A 17,498-nucleotide genomic window follows, 5' to 3' on the forward strand; every position below is an offset into this window, starting at 1 on the left:
GTGAATCTCTGTGTGAGGAATCCATGCCAAGGGTGAGCAAATATTCCAGTCAGCATTTCCCAGTCCATGTGGGCTATGGACTTAACTCCAACTTAAGATCAATCACTTTGTGGATACAAGAATGGAAACAATGCATTTCCTTTCATTGCTTAAGAGGTCTTGATCAAATTACAATATTTACACTCACCTGAGAGAATTGCTTTGTTAGTTCATGGAGAGAAGACTCTAAAAAGGTCATATTGGATAGGCAAAATTTGTTAAAAACGTTTTTCCCTAGAGTTGTCCAAGAGAAGGCGTAATGAGCGGTATAGTATGGATAGCTCTCACACAGTTCTCTTCGTATGTCTTCTGAAGTTGAATTTTGCTCTAACAGCTAAAAATATGTGTGAGAAGAGTGGGATAAGAATGTTAATAAATAGAGATACAAAGTAGTCTAGTCTTCAAGGAAACTGACTTGCCTTCACAATCGCCATTTTAAGGCCCTGCATTATATCTAGTATTAAAATAACACTAAAATACATTTGGTTTATTTATGAAAAGTTACAAAAGAATGTGTGAATGTGTTAATTCCTGTCATTCTTATGCTTTAAATGAGGCATATATGATTTGTTTAATTGAGCTAATTTCCTATCTCTGACCAGAGAAACTAAATGCACCAGATCTTTTCTAACAAAAATCTTCAGATTAAAAAATCTGAGTTTTTCCGGGGCATTTAGCAGCAAACTTGGGTGTCCTAACTCTTTGTGACAGTTCACGGGAAAACTGGCTGCCATCTTTGGAAGACTTCCGGAGAGGATGAGCTTTGGTATACAACACCCACAGTGTTTTTTTAGAGAGGTGGACCAACATGGATTATGTTTCATTTATAAAGCAAATATTCCATTTAGGAATTACACATATGAAGAGAAAAGGAAAACATATACATGAAGACACATAAAAGTATATAATTAACAACAGCAATAATTGAAAAGCATTTTCATAACGGAATCCTACATCCTCCATATATTTCACAGCACAGACCAGTCACAGACACCAGACACAGCACTAATTTCAGGTATAATAGTGATCACATTCACCATTTTAAGCTGTTTAGGTATTTACAGAGCCAATTAATATTTAGTTATAATGTTTAATGGATCCTTCCTAACAATTAATTCTTTTTTTTTTAGTAAAACATGTTTTATATTTTTATTCTTTTTTAATTATTTATTTTAATGTTTTTTTATTATATTATGTTAGTCACCATGCAGTACATCCCCGGTTTCCGATGTAAAGTTTGATGATTCATTAGTTGCGTATAACACCCAGTGCACCATGCAATACGTGCCCTCCTTACTACCCATCACCAGTCTATCCCATTCCCCCACCCCCCTCCCCTCTGAGGCCCTCAGTTTGTTTCTCATAGTCCATAGTCTCTCATGCTTCATTCCCCCTTCTGATTACCCCCCTTTTCTTTATCCCTTTCTTCCCCTACCGATCTTCCTAGTTCTTATGTTCCATAGATGAGAGAAATCATATGATAATTGTCTTTCTCTGCTTGACTTATTTCACTTAGCATTATCTCCTCCACTGCCGTCCATGTTGCAGCAAATGTTGAGAACTCGTTCTTTCTGATAGCTGAGTAATATTCCATTGTATATATGGACCACAACTTCTTAATCCAGTCATCTGTTGAAGGGCATCTCAGTTCCTTCCACGATTTGGCTATTGTGGACAATGCTGCTATGAACATTGGGGTGCATATGGCCCTTCTCTTCACTACATCTGTATCTTTGGGGTAAATACCCAGTAGTGCAATTGCTGGGTCATAGGGTAGCTCAATTTTTAACTTTTTAAGGGACCTCTACACTGTTTTCCAGAGTGGCTGTACCAACTTGCATTCCCACCAACAATGTAGGAGAGATCCCCTTTCTCCACATCCTCTCCAGCAATTGTTGTTTCTTGCCTTGTCAATTTTTGCCATTCTAACTGGCGTAAGGTGGTATCTTAGTGTGATTTTGATTTGAATTTCCCTGATGGCTAATGATTTTGAACATTTTTTCATGTGTCTGTTAGCCATTTGTATGTCATCATTGGAAAAGTGTCTGTTCATATCTTCTGCCCATTTTATGATTTGTTTATTTGTTTCTCGCATATTGACTTTGAGAAGTTCTTTGTAGATCTTGGATACCAGTCTTTTATCTGTAGCATCATTTGCAAATATATTCTCCCATTCCGTGGGCTGCCTCTTAGTTTTTTTGACTGTTTCCTTGGCTGTGCAGAAGCTTTTTATCTTGATGAAGTCCCACAAGTTCATTTTATCTTTTGTTTCTCTTGCCTTTGGAGATGTGTCATGAAAAAGGTTGCTTTGGCCGATGTTGTACAGGTTGCTGCCTATGTTCTCCTCTAGGATTTTGATGGATTCCTGTCTCACATTGAAGTCTTTCATCCATTTGGAGTTTATTTTTGTGTATGGTGTGAGAAAGTGGTCAAGTTTCATTCTTTTGCATGTAGCTGTCCAATTTTCCCAGCACCATTTATTGAAGAGACTGTCTTTTTTCCACCAGATGTTTTTTCCTGCTTTATCAAAGATTAGTTGCCTGAAGAGCCGAGGGTCCATTTCTGGGTTCTCTATTCTGTTCCATTGGTCTATGTGTCTGACAATTAATTCTTAACACCCTGTGAGGTGGGGGCCAATTAACTTTATATTCCCCTTTAAGATTACGTCACAAAAGCTACACTCTGCCTTCCAGTGACACAACTTCTAAGTGAATGGAACCAGACGGGATCCACTTATTCTAGAATATACTCTAAGTGCCAAGTCTCCTAGTCATTCATCCATATCTCTTTCTTAACATTACATATACACTCACTCCTAAATGATTTCTCTACTCGTTTTTGCAAAGGTTGCAAAAAGCAGTAGAGAAAGAAAGAGGAATCGGAGAGACTGCTGACACAGGCATCAATATGTCATCCTAATTTTTACATCCCTTCCCTGCTCCAACTACTCTAAAAATATGTATCTATACATAGAAAATTCATTTTTGACTTATCTCCACTGGATATATGACTCTGTGCTGCCTCACAAAATTCTGAAATTTCATTCCATATGAGAAAGGGAACTTGGGAGTTTCAATACAATGAAGCCGTATTTTTAAGAACAGTGTTGTTACTCTAGATATTAAAGAATTTAACTGATCCAATGAAGACTTTGTGCTTCTAGGAACTAATATGGAGGAACCAGAATGGAATAAAATAACTTTCTCCCATTTATATACTGGTCTGATTTAGGGAGCCTTTAAATTAGAATTAACTGAGCATATTGGGGGCATCTTACGCCAAATAGGGAGTTTTAGGTATCTCAAATATTATTCTTGTTAGAACTAGACTTTCAACATCTACACTAAACTGAATGGGAAAGTCTTCTATTTCAACCGGCACTGGCAGAATTGCCTTGATGGGTAATAGTGCCTCTCCTGGAATCCCTTTTTGCCTTGTCCTTTGGCTTGCTTACATAAACCAGTTTATTGAGAAGCCTCACTTACACAGAATGTTAATTCAGAGGTAACAGAGACATATCAAGCAGCAGAGGTTATGATCACTGGAGTATGAACAGAAGTTAAAGCTATGTTCTATAATCTATGTTCCATCCAGATGGAAGAAATATCTACTGCATAAAACATGAATATATTATTTAATGTGCATATGTGTGCATGTGTGTACGACAGAGAGAGATAGTGAGTGAAAGAGAGAGAAAGTCTATTAGCAAATGTTGAAAAACGATCTCTCTTTAATTTCTGAAGAGCACATAAAGCAAAGGCCAGCCAAATAAATGTATGAATCTGGCTGGATGAAAGACAGTAAGGAAAAGGGGGGATTGTGGTCAATAGAAGGGTACCCATTCTGTCTAAAGGCATTCAAATTCAATTTCCTAAAATCCACCTGCCCCAACACATACACACATTTAGCTCACAGGCTGCCAGTTTATGCCTCTGATAGAAATTATTATTATTATTATTATTTTTTTGCAATCTGGAATCTTAAAATAAGAAGGATGTATGGGTAAGCTCTCTAAACTATGCCAAAGAAAAGGATTTTACTACTTTAGGGAGATATTTTCCATAGCTTCAAATTTTCCAAAGGCATTATCAGTACGGATGGGGCAGCAAGTTTTGTATTAGAGCTTCATTTGCTGTCATATACCATTTTTCTTCCCTGTTTCAGAAAATTAGGAGGTCATATATAATGCTACCCTATTTCTTACTAAAGGAAAATCTTAAGTTTGATTAAGGCACTTAACAGGGAAATAAATAAATGTCCAAGACCTTAAAGAATTCAGAATGTCTGAGAATTAAGCTTTTTTATGGAAGAGCTCCTGAGAAAAGAATCTTCCTGAGATACTACTCCAAATGGGAGGGGGTCTCAAATCTCTTCCCATTTGGGAGGTCCTTTTATTAACCTCAGAGGCATTTGTTCAACTGCTATTTATTATCAGTCCATTACAAAACTGAGTGAAATTACCTTTTCCAAATTAAGGATCCGGGCAAGGACTTGACTACCATTGAAAGTATCCGTTCCAGTACTTTCCAAAACAGAACTTGGACTGGGAAATACTGTGGCTGTAATAGAAGAAAGAATAGATTAGCATTCTAAACAGAAACACAAAAATGGGCAGATTCACATAAGAATCCATAAATATCACTTGTGCCCTTACATCCCCCACAGCAAGAATGTGCTCAAATACGCATCTTCCATGAAAGTTTTGTACTGGGAAAATGGCAAATCCCATCATTATTTCTTTTCACATAAAATTGTGATGGTTTTGGTCTGCTCTTGGGTTTTTTCCAATCATTTTAGATGTCATTTGCTTTCATTCCAGTTTACGTCATTAAACTTCATCACCAATATTATTGCCTAATAAAGTGAATCATTTCTGTGTAGGCCTAGAGGACTTGAGGTGCCTCTACAAGCTCCACCGATCCATCATATCTAACATCTGTTCAAAGGATCTGCCAATGCACATCTGGTGATAATGGTTTTCTTTTTAATTATTCAATCGGGAGGCTGAAATCTGCTTAGGATCATAAATTCTTTCCTCCCCAAAGTGTTTTCTTTTGAAAGATATTTCAGATCAAATAAATGGGATGAAGCAATTAGTCCACACTACAGCATACTCTAATTAAGTAATTCTCAAAGTAGCCTCGTCTAGTACTATTTATGATGTGGCAGGGTGTCCTGGGTTAGGAGCATTAGCTAGAAGATTATGTTCATACCTATACAGCAGGGATGTTCAGTAAGCTAGTATGTTACCTTTCATAAATTCTCCACAGAGACACTTTGTTATACTCACAGCAAAGAACCTTACTATTCAAAGATACAGTGATCTATCATCAGGAGGGCCCACCTAGGTTTTGTTATAACGCCTGTGGGGCTGAAGAATTTACCAACCGATTCCTCTGGATCAGGCAATACATTTGTGAGATGAGCGGCCAGGGTAGAAACATAATCTGTGGCTACTGAGCAAAGCAAAGCTTACTGGACCACAACACTATGATCTTCTTCCTACTGTGCTTTAAGCTACCCAGCCAAATACCCTCAGATCATTCACAACACATTAACTCCTCAGAACCACTCACTACTGTATTCCTGCTACATTAATGCAGGACCTTAGTCATTTGGTCCATCAACTTGCACTGGAATGTTATTTAAAGTCATAGTTTTTTGTTTGTTTATTTGCCTATAGTTCACATACAAGGTTACATTAGTTCTGGTGTACAACATAGTGATTCAACTTCTCTATATGTTATGCTACGCTCTCTCATCTGTCACCATACAACAATACTACAATCTCATTGACTTTATTCCTTACTCTGTGACCTTTATTGCTGTGACTTATTTATTTCATAAATGGAAGCTTATATTTCCCACACCCCTTCACCTATTTTGTCTGTCCCCCCACGTCCTTCCCTCTGGCAGCCATCAGTTTGTTCTGTGATTTATAGGGCTGATTCTTCTTGTTTGTTTATTCATCTATTTTGTTTTTTAGATTTCACTTCTGAATGAAATCATATGGTATTTGTCTCTGTGTGTGTGTGTGTGTGTGTGTGTGTGTGTGTGTGTGTATCACATCTTTATCCATTTATCTGTCAGTGAACACAGGATGCTGCCATGTCTTGGCTACTTTAAATAATGCGGCAATAAACACAGGGGTGCATATATCTTTTCAAATTAGTATTTTATTTTATTTGAGTAAATATCCAGTAGTGAAATTATTGGATCATGCGGTATTTCTATTTTTAATTTTCTGAGGAACCTCCATACTGTTTTCCACAGTAGCCACCAACTTACACAACGTTACAGAATCTTACATATTCCATGGCATTTTAAAGAGTACTTCTTTTTTTCCAGAGCACCAATCATGTTCCAAACACACAGGAATCTTTGTTCCATTCACTAATAAATCCCCAGGACATAGACTGAGCTTACATGATAGTAAGCATCCAATAAATATTTGTCAAATGAATGTAAAACAGTCCTGCTGTTTTGAGAGTTTATTCTCAATTTATGGCTTCTAATGAGTGTCTCATGACCATTTGCATCAGAATTACTTGGGTGTAAGGCTCAGGCAGCTCAGCCGGAAGGTTTTCGGCACACTGAAGTGTGAAGGCCCCTGGCCTAGCTTTAAAGGAAGCACACAGTCCCACTGAGAGACTGTGATACTAAGCACTGAGGGGGAAGAACAAGGGTATAGTGGAAAGAGTACCAGCTTGGCTGCTGCTCTAGAATCAAGTCTGATGGAGAAGCATAGACAGGGCAGGTAACTCTGTTGGGCCTCAGAGTCCTCATTTCTAAAATGAAAAGTTTGGGTAAATCTCTGAGATTTCACCTAGTAACTTTTTTTTTTTTCCCTAATCGAAGTATAATTAACATACAGTGTTTTATTAGTTTCAGGTGTACAATATGGTGATTCAACAATTCTATACTCGGGGCTCATCAAGATGAGTGATCCCATTTATTTCATCCCTCCTGCCCCACTCACCTCCCCTCTGGCAACCACCAGTTGGTTCTCTGTATTTAAGAATCTGTTTTTTAGTTTCCCTTTTTCCTTTGTTTGCTCATCTGTTTCTTAAATTCCATATAGGAGTGAAATCATATGGTATTTGTCTTTCTCTGACTTAGTTCACTTAATATTATACCCTTTAGGTCCATCCATATTGTTGCAAATGGTAATTTTTTTTATTACTGGGCTTTCTAACCATTCCAGTATCATCTAATTGCAGACAACTGGAGTCCGTAGCCAATTCTGGGAAACTGTGTAATTCTCAACATCATATTTAGTACCATCTAGGCTTTTGCTCCTAGAAAGTATTTTAGTAAGAACTTAATTTCCAATTATTCTCAAGAACTTTGCGTAATGGCACTGCCACACTCAGGCAACCTTAAGGAATATTTACATCTCTTGGGAATATTCTAGGTATTCCATCTTTGTTTGAAAAGTTAAAAGCATAACCCTTTCAAAGACTAGACCTTGCTGGCTCTTCCAAGAGGCCTGCCCTAAACTCAACAGAAGAGAATAGCTTACCCGGTGATGTGTGCCTTCTTTCTGGAACTTTGGTGCTCTGGAGTGATAAATTGCTGTCCTTCTCCAGGTTGGATGACTTTCTCAGAATTTCACTAGTGAAGAAAAAGCAAGAACTCTGTAACTTTACCCACATTAATTTCCATTAGTTACAGCAATGGATTATGTGGCATATTGCAGGGCTCTCCAAGGACTTACAAATTTTTAATCTACTTTCTAGGATTGTAATGGAAGAACTCACCTAACCATACACCAATGAATATATAAGGTGTCCTACAAGGTAAATTTTTATTCAGAGAAAATGGCCTAGATGAGGTTTAAAATAGTTATTTTTACTTTAATCTCATAAAAAGGAAATTATTTTAAAAAGACATTAGAGCTAAATATTGAAAGTAATCATCACACACACACACACACACACACACACACACACACACACACACATATATATTTTTCCTTTTAAACAGATGATGGACCCCAAATAGGTAAGAGCCCAACAGTGCTTCAGGGACTGAAACAAAGGTATGCTTATTTGTCAACCTTGAAAGAAAAACAAGTTTTATATGTTAAATTATAGATGGCATTTTTGAAGACTATCAAAACTGAATACTTATAAGACAGATTTAAGGAAGAAAGAAGGAACACACATTTACTTTGTATCTAGTCTGTGCCAAGTCCTGTAGCTGCTGTCATTACAGGTGGCACCAGGTGTTAAAGGAATGTATAATGATGTAAGTAGATCTTTTATTGTACTGCATGTATCAATGTGGTAATAATAGCACTGTGGTGCCTGGAATCCCCATACATCGTGATCACACTAGCTTCTGGAAGAAAACATTACTGGACCTTTAGTAACCTTCTTTATAAAAATTCACTGTCTTTTGATTATCAAAATGGAAATAGTCATATTTTCTTGAAAACTTGATATACCTAAAGTAAGTGCCTAAAATAAATGTATATATTTCAAGAGTGAAACCAGTCGAGATGCCTGGATGTGAATACTTTTTGGAATTCCTAAAAGTTGGTGAATTTTGTGTAGTTGTTTATAAAAAACCTTACTTAAGATATATAAGGACGGATATAAAAATACAATAGTGACAAAGCAAGAAGTTCTATTCACTGCTATGGTTCAATTTAACCTCCTTTTTAGAAGTAAGATCTGAATCATGGTTCCAGGGTACTTTGTGATTTATAATTGGGATTTTTTTCTTTTAGTCTGTCCTTTTAGTAAAAATGATAAGAAGAGGTGATATTTGTTTTCATTCCCTAGTGTTTTTCCAATATTCTCTGTAAAATGCACTGGTTGCTCCAAAAGTTCTGCATTCTTAATGTATATCTGAATTATTCATGACCATGACTGTATTCCCCTAAATCTTTTTACATTCCTTATGCTGACTATTTGGATGGGAAAGCTGCTCAGATAAAAATAAGAACTGACCTGTACATTTTCCCTTCTCTCAACAGAAGTTTTGGAAAGTTTGAGGAAGTCGGGTTCACTTTTCTTTTTCACAACATTTTTTTTTTTTTTTAGTTAGGCTTGAAATACTATGAATATCAACACATTTTGAAAATAAAGGGGAAAACTGCCTTCATAAAAATTTTAAGGAATAGGGACAGCACCAAAAACCAAAGGGAGAAAGACGAAGATCAACACGAGCAAAGGAGCAAGAGAAAACAGAGACTGAATAATAAATGGGAGTGGGAGAGAAAAATAGAAGAAGAGGTGATAGGAAACTAAGAAAATGTAAGTTTAGAGAAGCAAAAGCTGCGTCTACTAGACAGAGGACACCTTGCCCATCTTCCCACATTCAGAGCAGCACCCTAAAACTACTCCTTCAAATATTCTTTAAAGACCAAAGAAAGACAAGCTCCTCCCTTTCCCAGCACGCCACTGGCTCAGCAGGTCTCAATTTACTCAACAGTAAAATGGCTGCTTCCAGACAAGCAACCATGGAGGTCTCTCTTCTAATAGATCTGTCCTTGACCACGGGAAGTACCCATGGTTTCATGGTCACTCATGAATACATATTACAATAGTGGGGAGGTGATCACTCTCCTTGTATGTGGCCTTGCTGTGCGTTTTTGTTGGGGTGAGAGATGAGGATATTACGTGGGCTTTGCTGTTCAACTTCCTACAAATTCCCCCCAGTTTTATTTTGCATTTACAAAATGTGGTGTGACAGCATATGTCCACTGTCACTGCACAACAAAAACTATTGTCTTTAAACTCTCAAAATGGAAACTACAAAATAAATGTATAAGAGAGCACTTGGGTAAAAAGATGAATTAAGGTTATATACTGAAATGCAGTTTACTTCACCCAAGCAAAGTAATTAATTCTTTTAAGTCCCTATTAAATTACTAATGCACCAATGGAACAGAATAGAGGCTCCAGGAATGAAGCCTCGGCTCTATGGGCAACTAATCTTTGACAAAGCAGGAAAAAACAACCAGTGGAAAAAAGACAGTCTCTTCAATAAATGGTGCTGGGAAAATTGGACAGCTATATGCAAAAGAATGAAACTTGACCACTCTCTCACACCATACACAAAGATAAACCCAAATGGATGAAAGACCTTGATGTGAGACAGGAATCCATCAAAATCCTAGAGGAGAACATAGGCTGTAACCTCTTCAACATCGGCCACAGCAACTTCTTTCATGACACATCTCCAAAGGCAAGAGAAACAAAAGAAAAAATGAACTTGTGGGATTTCATCAAGATAAAAATTTTCTGCACAGCAAAGGAAACAGTCATCAAAACAAAGAGGCAACCCATGAAACGGGAGAAGATATTTGCAAATGACACTACAGGTAACAGACTAGTATCCAAGATCTACAAGGAACTTTTCAAACTCAATACACGAGAAACAAATAATCAAATCAAAAAATGGGCAGAAGATATGAACAGACACTTTTCCAAAGAAGACATACAAATGGCTAACAGACACATGAAAAAATGTTCAAAATCATTAGCCATCAGGGAAATTCAAATCAAAACCACCTTATGCCAGTTAGAATGGCAAAAATGGACAAGGCAAGAAACAACAAATGTTGGAGAGATTGTGGAGAAAGGGGATTCCTCTTACACTGTTGGTGGGAATGCAAGTTGGTACAGCCACTTTGGAAAACAGTGTGGAGGTCCCTCAAAAAATTAAGCTACCCTATGACCCAGCAATTGCACTACTGGGTATTTACCCCAAAGATACAGATGTAGTGAAGAGAAGAGCCATATGTACCCCAATGTTCATAGAAGCATTGTCCACAATAGCTAAATTGTGGAAGGAGCCGAGATGCCCTTCAACAGATGAATGGATAAAGAAGATGTGGTCCATATATACAATTGAATATTACTCAGCCATCAAAAAGTACGATTTCACAACATTGGCAGCAACATGGACGGGACTGGAGGAGATTATGCTAAGTGAAATAAGTCAACCAGAGAAAGACAATTATATGGTTTCACTCATTTGTGGAACATAAGGAATAGCAGGGAGATCGGTAGGAGAAGGAAGGGAAGAATGAAGAGGGGGTAAACAGAAGGGGGAATGAACTACGAGAGACTATGGACTCTTGGAAACAAACTGAGGGCTTCAGAGGGGATGGGGTGAAGGATTGAGATAGGCCGGTGATGGGTATTAAGGAGGGCCCGTATTGCATGGAGCACTGGGTGTTACATGCAGACAATGAATCATGGAACACTACATTAAAAACTAATGATGTACTGTATGGTGACTAACATATCATAATAAAAATTTTTTAAAAAATTACTAATGCAGGGCAGGAAGGTAGCCAGTACTACTGAGTTAATGGTACTCTCTGAACTTTCTCATTAGCATGACCACACTTATAGACAGAACACTATAGCCGTGGAATGAGAGGTGAAAAACAGTACTCTTTCCATGCATACCGACTTTTAGTGCATTCTGTTTGTGTACCTATTCCTACCACTTCACCATTTTAGGCAGTGACGTCTTTGGAAGGAGGCACCAGGTGTCATTCATCTTCTTATTCCAAACACCTAACACAGTATTAGACCATAAGATCAGATGACTGATTAAATAAAAAGAGACAGTAATGCTGGGGTGTGGCAGAAAGTGCTCTGGAGTTAGAAGATACCTCTGGAATCCCCGCTCTGCCACTTCCTAAAACACTTCAGTCATTGCCTTCCTCATCTGCAAATTAGGAATGACAAACCTACCTTGCAAGAGTTGTGAGTACTACACAGATGTGCTTATCCAGTGCCTGTCTGGGTCCTGTCATTCTAGGCACTCAAAAATATTAACTGTCAAAAAATAATGGCACAGACACAGTCTTCAGGATGGAGCTGAGGTCCCATTCGTGTGCATCCGTGCTCCAGATATAATCCCTCTGGAATACTAGAAACTTCAAAATCTCCGGACACCAAATGGATGTGCCCTTATTATTCACAGATCTGGACCTGTAAGCATTGGCTAGTGAGTAGGACAAGGAAAAGGATCTCACCCAGGGTTTTGTAATCTCTTCTTCATTTTATTATTTATTTATAAGTTTACTTATGAAAGGAGTTTTTCATTTGTAGTGATGATTAGTTTTTCCATTCTGTTTTTTTTTAAGATTTTATTTATTTGACAGAGAGAGAGAGACAGCCAGCGAGAGAGGGAACACAAGCAGGGGGAGTGGGAGAGGAAGAAGCAGGCTCCCAGCAGAGGAACCCGATGTGGGGCTTGATCCCAGAACGCCAGGATCACGCCCTGAGTCGAAGGCAGACGCTTAACGACTGAGCCACCCAGGTGCCCCTTAGTTTTTCCGTTCTTAAGCTATATAATTCTTCAGAAAAGACTACAGTGTACTGCACTGGCAGATGGGAGGATGCCTAGCACGTGGCAATCACTGAATACCAGATAATAAGGAATAGCATTTGGAAGAACAGATAGCTAAGGAAGCATATATTTTTAATTACTTAGCCCGCCCTCCATTGTTGCATATCTTTTTCTGCAAAGGTCCTTAAAGAGAAAACACCCAGGAATGGCATGGCAGACAATAATGTATAATCATGCACTGTACCTACCATATTTATTGATTAACTCACCAACATTTATTAAATTCCCACTACATATATAACATAATGGAATAGTCAAATAAGGAGTTATTTGACTAATAATGATAGTTATTTGAGCTAATAATAATAGCTAAGTAAGGATATGCACAGGGGACAATGAGAACACATGACAGGGTCTGCTAAATCAGAGATCTAATTTGTGTTTCATATAGAGCAAGATTCTAGAATCACAACCTTAATTCAAAGCTCTTCCTACCTTAAACATTTTCCTTCACCTTTTCACTAGCAGAGTGGTTCTTGACTGGAGGCAATTTTGGCCCCCTGCCCAGCAGACATTTGGCAATGACTGGAGATGTGTTTTCTCCTTGTCACAACTGGGGGGGGGGGGTGCTACTGTGATCTAGGGGGTAAAGGACAGGGATGCTGCTGACCATCCTACAATGTGCAGCACAACAAAGAATTATCTGACCCCAAGTAGCAATAGTGCTGATGTTGAAAAACCCTGCAATAGACTATTACAGATAAGATTCTGTGATGACTCATCCCCATTCCCACTCCCTAGGATGAACTCTGGAGACTTAAAAATCCTATTCAAGGAGGGCATGTGATGTAATGAGCACTGGGTATTATACAAGACTATGAATCACAGACCTGTACCTCTCAAACCAATAATACATTATATGTTAATTAATTGACTTAAAATTTTAAAAATGCTTTTTCTTTAAAAAAAAAAATCATTCCAACTTCCTAGAGGTTGCTTGGCTTAGAGATAATGAAAAAAACAAAACAAAACAAAACAAAAAAACAACAACAACCAAAAATCCTATTCAAGAACTCCAAAAGCTCTGAGGAAGTCTCAGAGAATCTATCTCATACTGGGTATTTCTGGGAAGAATATTAAAGCAAATGCAAAACTTAGAAACCCCCTGAATCCAGCACACAGGCTCACATGAGTCCAGAAAATCCAACCCTCTAGGTGGGGCAAGAAAGCCTGAATTACATTTCCAAGTGGCCCATAGGATCAGTTAACTACCTTTTATGGGACCCAGACATTTATATAGGACCATGGAGATGTCTAAGGGATTCTCCTGTATGATGCTGAAGAAGTAGATTCTGCCTCAGTGGCATTTATAGGTCCCTATTTTGGAATGGAATTCAATGAAAGAAATAACTCAAATTCAAATGTTAAATTTAAGATACTGGAAGGGAAACTAGGCCCAGAGTAGATTTTACATCTTCTCAGACATGTCTACCAACAGCAACATTTGTGAAATGTCACATTTATAGATATCATTATAATGGTAGAATTTATGCACTCATACTGGATGTCTATTTCCTGTGAGTGGAAAAGATTACCTGTGTAGGTGGTATCCATGTGTGCCATGGTAAATTTTGTCTATAAAAAGAATTGCTTTCAGGGAAGACACATATGGCAAGTCCTAGAAAGAAAATTCTGACATTCTTTTTTGCCTTTAAGGGTTAGTTAAACTTTCTATAGTTTCCCCCCTTTTCCCCATAATAATTACACAGGTATATAATGGCACCTGGAAAGAAGACAGGAGATGTGCTCTAGGCCAGTTCTGATCTCAGCTTCAGACAACATTCCTTATTGACTTCTAGCTACAAATAAAGACGCCGTATGCCACTGAGGCCCCCTTACTGCGTTGATGCAGCTGTCCTTCTTGGCTACAACCAAGCAGATGCCATTCACAGGAAAATCTTAAGTTTTTTCATTGTTATCTTCTATTTCATCTTCATGTTCATTCTTTCAGAGTCATCTGTGCTTCAGATATAATCCCTGCTTGCCCACGTTTAAAATATGTCTTTTCTAGGTGGCCCACCAACCAATCCAAAAACCTTTATTAAGATGTTAAGTTTTAAAAATGTCTTAGTATGTTCCTCTGTCCTAGGATATTTTTTATATTCTTAGGAGGAACTTTGGAGATATGTATCTGAACTAATACCTTTGAAAAGTTTTTAAAGGTACTATGATGGACAGATGAGGAAATGTCTTAGGGGGTAGATGTGTGTCAGAAACAAATAGAATATGGGGGAGATAACATCACAGTATCTTTCGGGTGATACTACACAAAGTATGTTCTACCTAGTCCTGAAACAGGTTGATTAATCTGGCAACACTACAAGGGAATTTATAAATTTTTCCATCACTATTTGTCTATTCCTCCAAGCCACGCAAGGGCCTCTCTTTCTCACTTCCATTAAATTCTGGGATTCTTTCTCTGTGGCCTATGTCAAACACAGCTTCCTCTAGTCCATGATCTACCACCTTCTCTGTCCTTAATGATCACACACTTACAGGCCTCTGGAGAACTCTCCAGACATCGCTCCACCCAAACCTCTCTCCTTTCCAATAACATATCTCCCACCCTTTGTTGTCTCATGCTCTGGGCACAGTGAGACCTAAACAAATGCTCATCACATTTACCATGTTATATGGTAATTTACCTGCTTACCTGTCCATATGTCTCTTTCTCCCACTGGACTGTAAGTTTGCATAGAGCACAGGACACGCCTTATTCATCTTGGTATCTGCCCTGACTTGCAGAGTCTCCAGCACACGGTACACATTCAATACACTGTTACTCAGCGAATTAACAATTTTGCTTGCATGGCAGTTAATATCTCCCCACTTTGCTTTTTGATAGACAAAACTTTAGCCCTTAATTTTTACATGACTAAATGATTCTCAAATGGTTACAAAATGGTTATATATTACTCTGAGGTTAACACAGTATGAGACCTACACATCCTCGTCACCCTTATCTTCAAATGTGGACACACATCTGTTCCACTTCCATTTACCTTACATTCCTAATGGTATCTTTAGATCAGTTTCTAAACACAACCATAGTTTCCAGCACTAAACAAAAGCCTTGGCATTTTAAAATTATCCCTGGGGGCGCCTGGGTGGCTCAGTCAGTTAAGCATCTGACTCTTGATTTCAGCTCGGGTCATGATCTCAGGGTTGGGAGATGAAACCCCACGTCGGGCTCTGCGCTCGGTGCTGAGTCTGCTTGTCCCTCTCCCTCAGCTCCTCCCTGCACTCGCACACTCACTCTCTCTCTCTCAAATAAATAAAAAAAAAAATGAAATCTTTAAACAATATAAACATAAAATTATCCCTGAATAACTTACGGTTAACTCTATTAAAAGTTCCGTGTAAGCCAATAGGAGCAGAGGCATGAGTTTGGAAAGCACAGGTCAGGATGTGTGTCGGCATGACAGAGACAGGGAGCGAATCCATAGAGGCAGTTCTCCCACGGGATTCTCAGGAATGCTGAACCACTTCTCCAAATAATGACCCTGTGAGCTCTGGAGGGTGACCTTCGCTGCTCACCAGCTGTGTGAAAGACGGCACAGCCAGGGGCTCCCACTGTTCTGATGTATTCTTAGAGGCAGTGCAGAGGGAGGAAGGACCGCAAGGGTAAGTCCTGTGATGTTGGATCATCAGTTGTATAAATGAGCAAGAAAACCATAAATGTAATGTTTCTTTTTCCAGCCAGGTAGTTAGAGTTGATGCTGAGTATGGTGTTGGATTTTTATTTCAAAGCACCTCATCCTGAAGCTAATGCCTAAAGAAGTATGAATTTAATAAGAGAAGGCTGGTGCCGATGCAAAAACATCAAAACACTTGGCGACTGGCCCGCAAGTAGTGGCAGCAGTGTGATCCCGTCTTCAAGAAGAGGAGTCTATTAAAATAAACATGGTGGGCTTCTTTTGATGAGGCCAAAGATGGCATTTTCTTCCCTGCACTTACAGAACAGAAAAAGAAGACTGTTTTGTTTCTTAATGAAGCTATGCTGGTGAATCTTCCTTTACCAAAGGGAAGCAATTTAGTGGAACCGCTTACCCAGTAGCCATGCCCCAGTTTCACTGCATGGCTGTATAAACCATAAAAGTTAATAGCATGGTGGGAAATATCATTAATGCAATTTTATTATTGAACATAATTTTCTAAATTAAGTTCCAATTACTTGGTAGTTTAGAGAAAATACTGAATATACAGCAATATACAGTTTGAGCTAGACAAACTACCTGGGGGTTAGAATAAAACAAAGAAAAGTGCACATGGTCATCCGCCTAGAGAATCATCAACGGAGGATAAAATAAAGCTGGACTTTAACTCTAGTTCCAAAACCAACTCAGTGGCTCATCTCAGGCAACTCTGTGACTGTGGTTCTCTATGATATCACACAGAAAAATACTCTTTTTGGGGAAGGTACATTTATAAGTCTTAGATATTGTTAACAATTTCCCTCGTTGTAACTTGGTCCTTCATGAAAAAAAAAAAGATATAAAGTTGACAGCCCCAGAGAGAGCTGCAGTCCAATTTGCTAATAAGGAACATCAGTATTTCCAAGTCTGTTCTAACCCTTGGTTCATGAAACATCTCTCTCAGGAACCACCCCCTCGTGAAGATCTACCTGATCACTCCACCTGAAATCTCTCTGTGCTTCAAATATGGAAGGTGTCTTCCTTCATTACCTTTCTGGTACTCTTCATTGCACTCTCTTCCATGATGATGACTGGTTTAAAATACTCCCTTTTCTATTAGAACATAGGCACAGATCATACCTAATTCACCACTCACATGGGGCACGCAGACCATCTATGAATTAGTTGAACAACCAAGAGGTCATGCTTCCATTTTAGCTCTACTCTGATTACACAAGAGGGTACAGGCTCTCATTAGCTTTTGGTCCCCTTGCAGGGGTAATGCAGGTGTTAGTTGAGGTAATGCTTGTATGCACTTAGAACATGCTGGTTTCATACATAATATGTCATGTCATCTCCCTGCTTAACACTTTCCAATGGCTTCTCATTATACTAAAAATAAAAAGCAAATCCCTTCCCTTTTCCTGTATGTTTGATTCTGCA

At 38.5% G+C, this 17,498-nt stretch overlaps 1 protein-coding gene across 1 annotated transcript in view; it reads right to left on the bottom strand.

The window, feature by feature from the left end:
• ABCA12 (ATP binding cassette subfamily A member 12) overlaps positions 1-17,498 on the bottom strand; it is a 172,368-nt gene that overhangs the window by 99,108 nt on the left and 55,762 nt on the right. The window contains exons 4-6 of the mRNA XM_048213947.2: positions 7,562-7,653; positions 4,501-4,598; positions 188-373 (exon numbers count right to left, since the gene is read on the bottom strand). Of these exons, the coding sequence (XP_048069904.1) occupies positions 188-373; positions 4,501-4,598; positions 7,562-7,653 (376 nt within the window). The remainder of the gene's footprint in view (positions 1-187; positions 374-4,500; positions 4,599-7,561; positions 7,654-17,498) is intronic.

Source organism: Ursus arctos, unplaced genomic scaffold (assembly GCF_023065955.2).
Source record: "Ursus arctos isolate Adak ecotype North America unplaced genomic scaffold, UrsArc2.0 scaffold_1, whole genome shotgun sequence".
NCBI lineage: Eukaryota > Metazoa > Chordata > Mammalia > Carnivora > Ursidae > Ursus > Ursus arctos.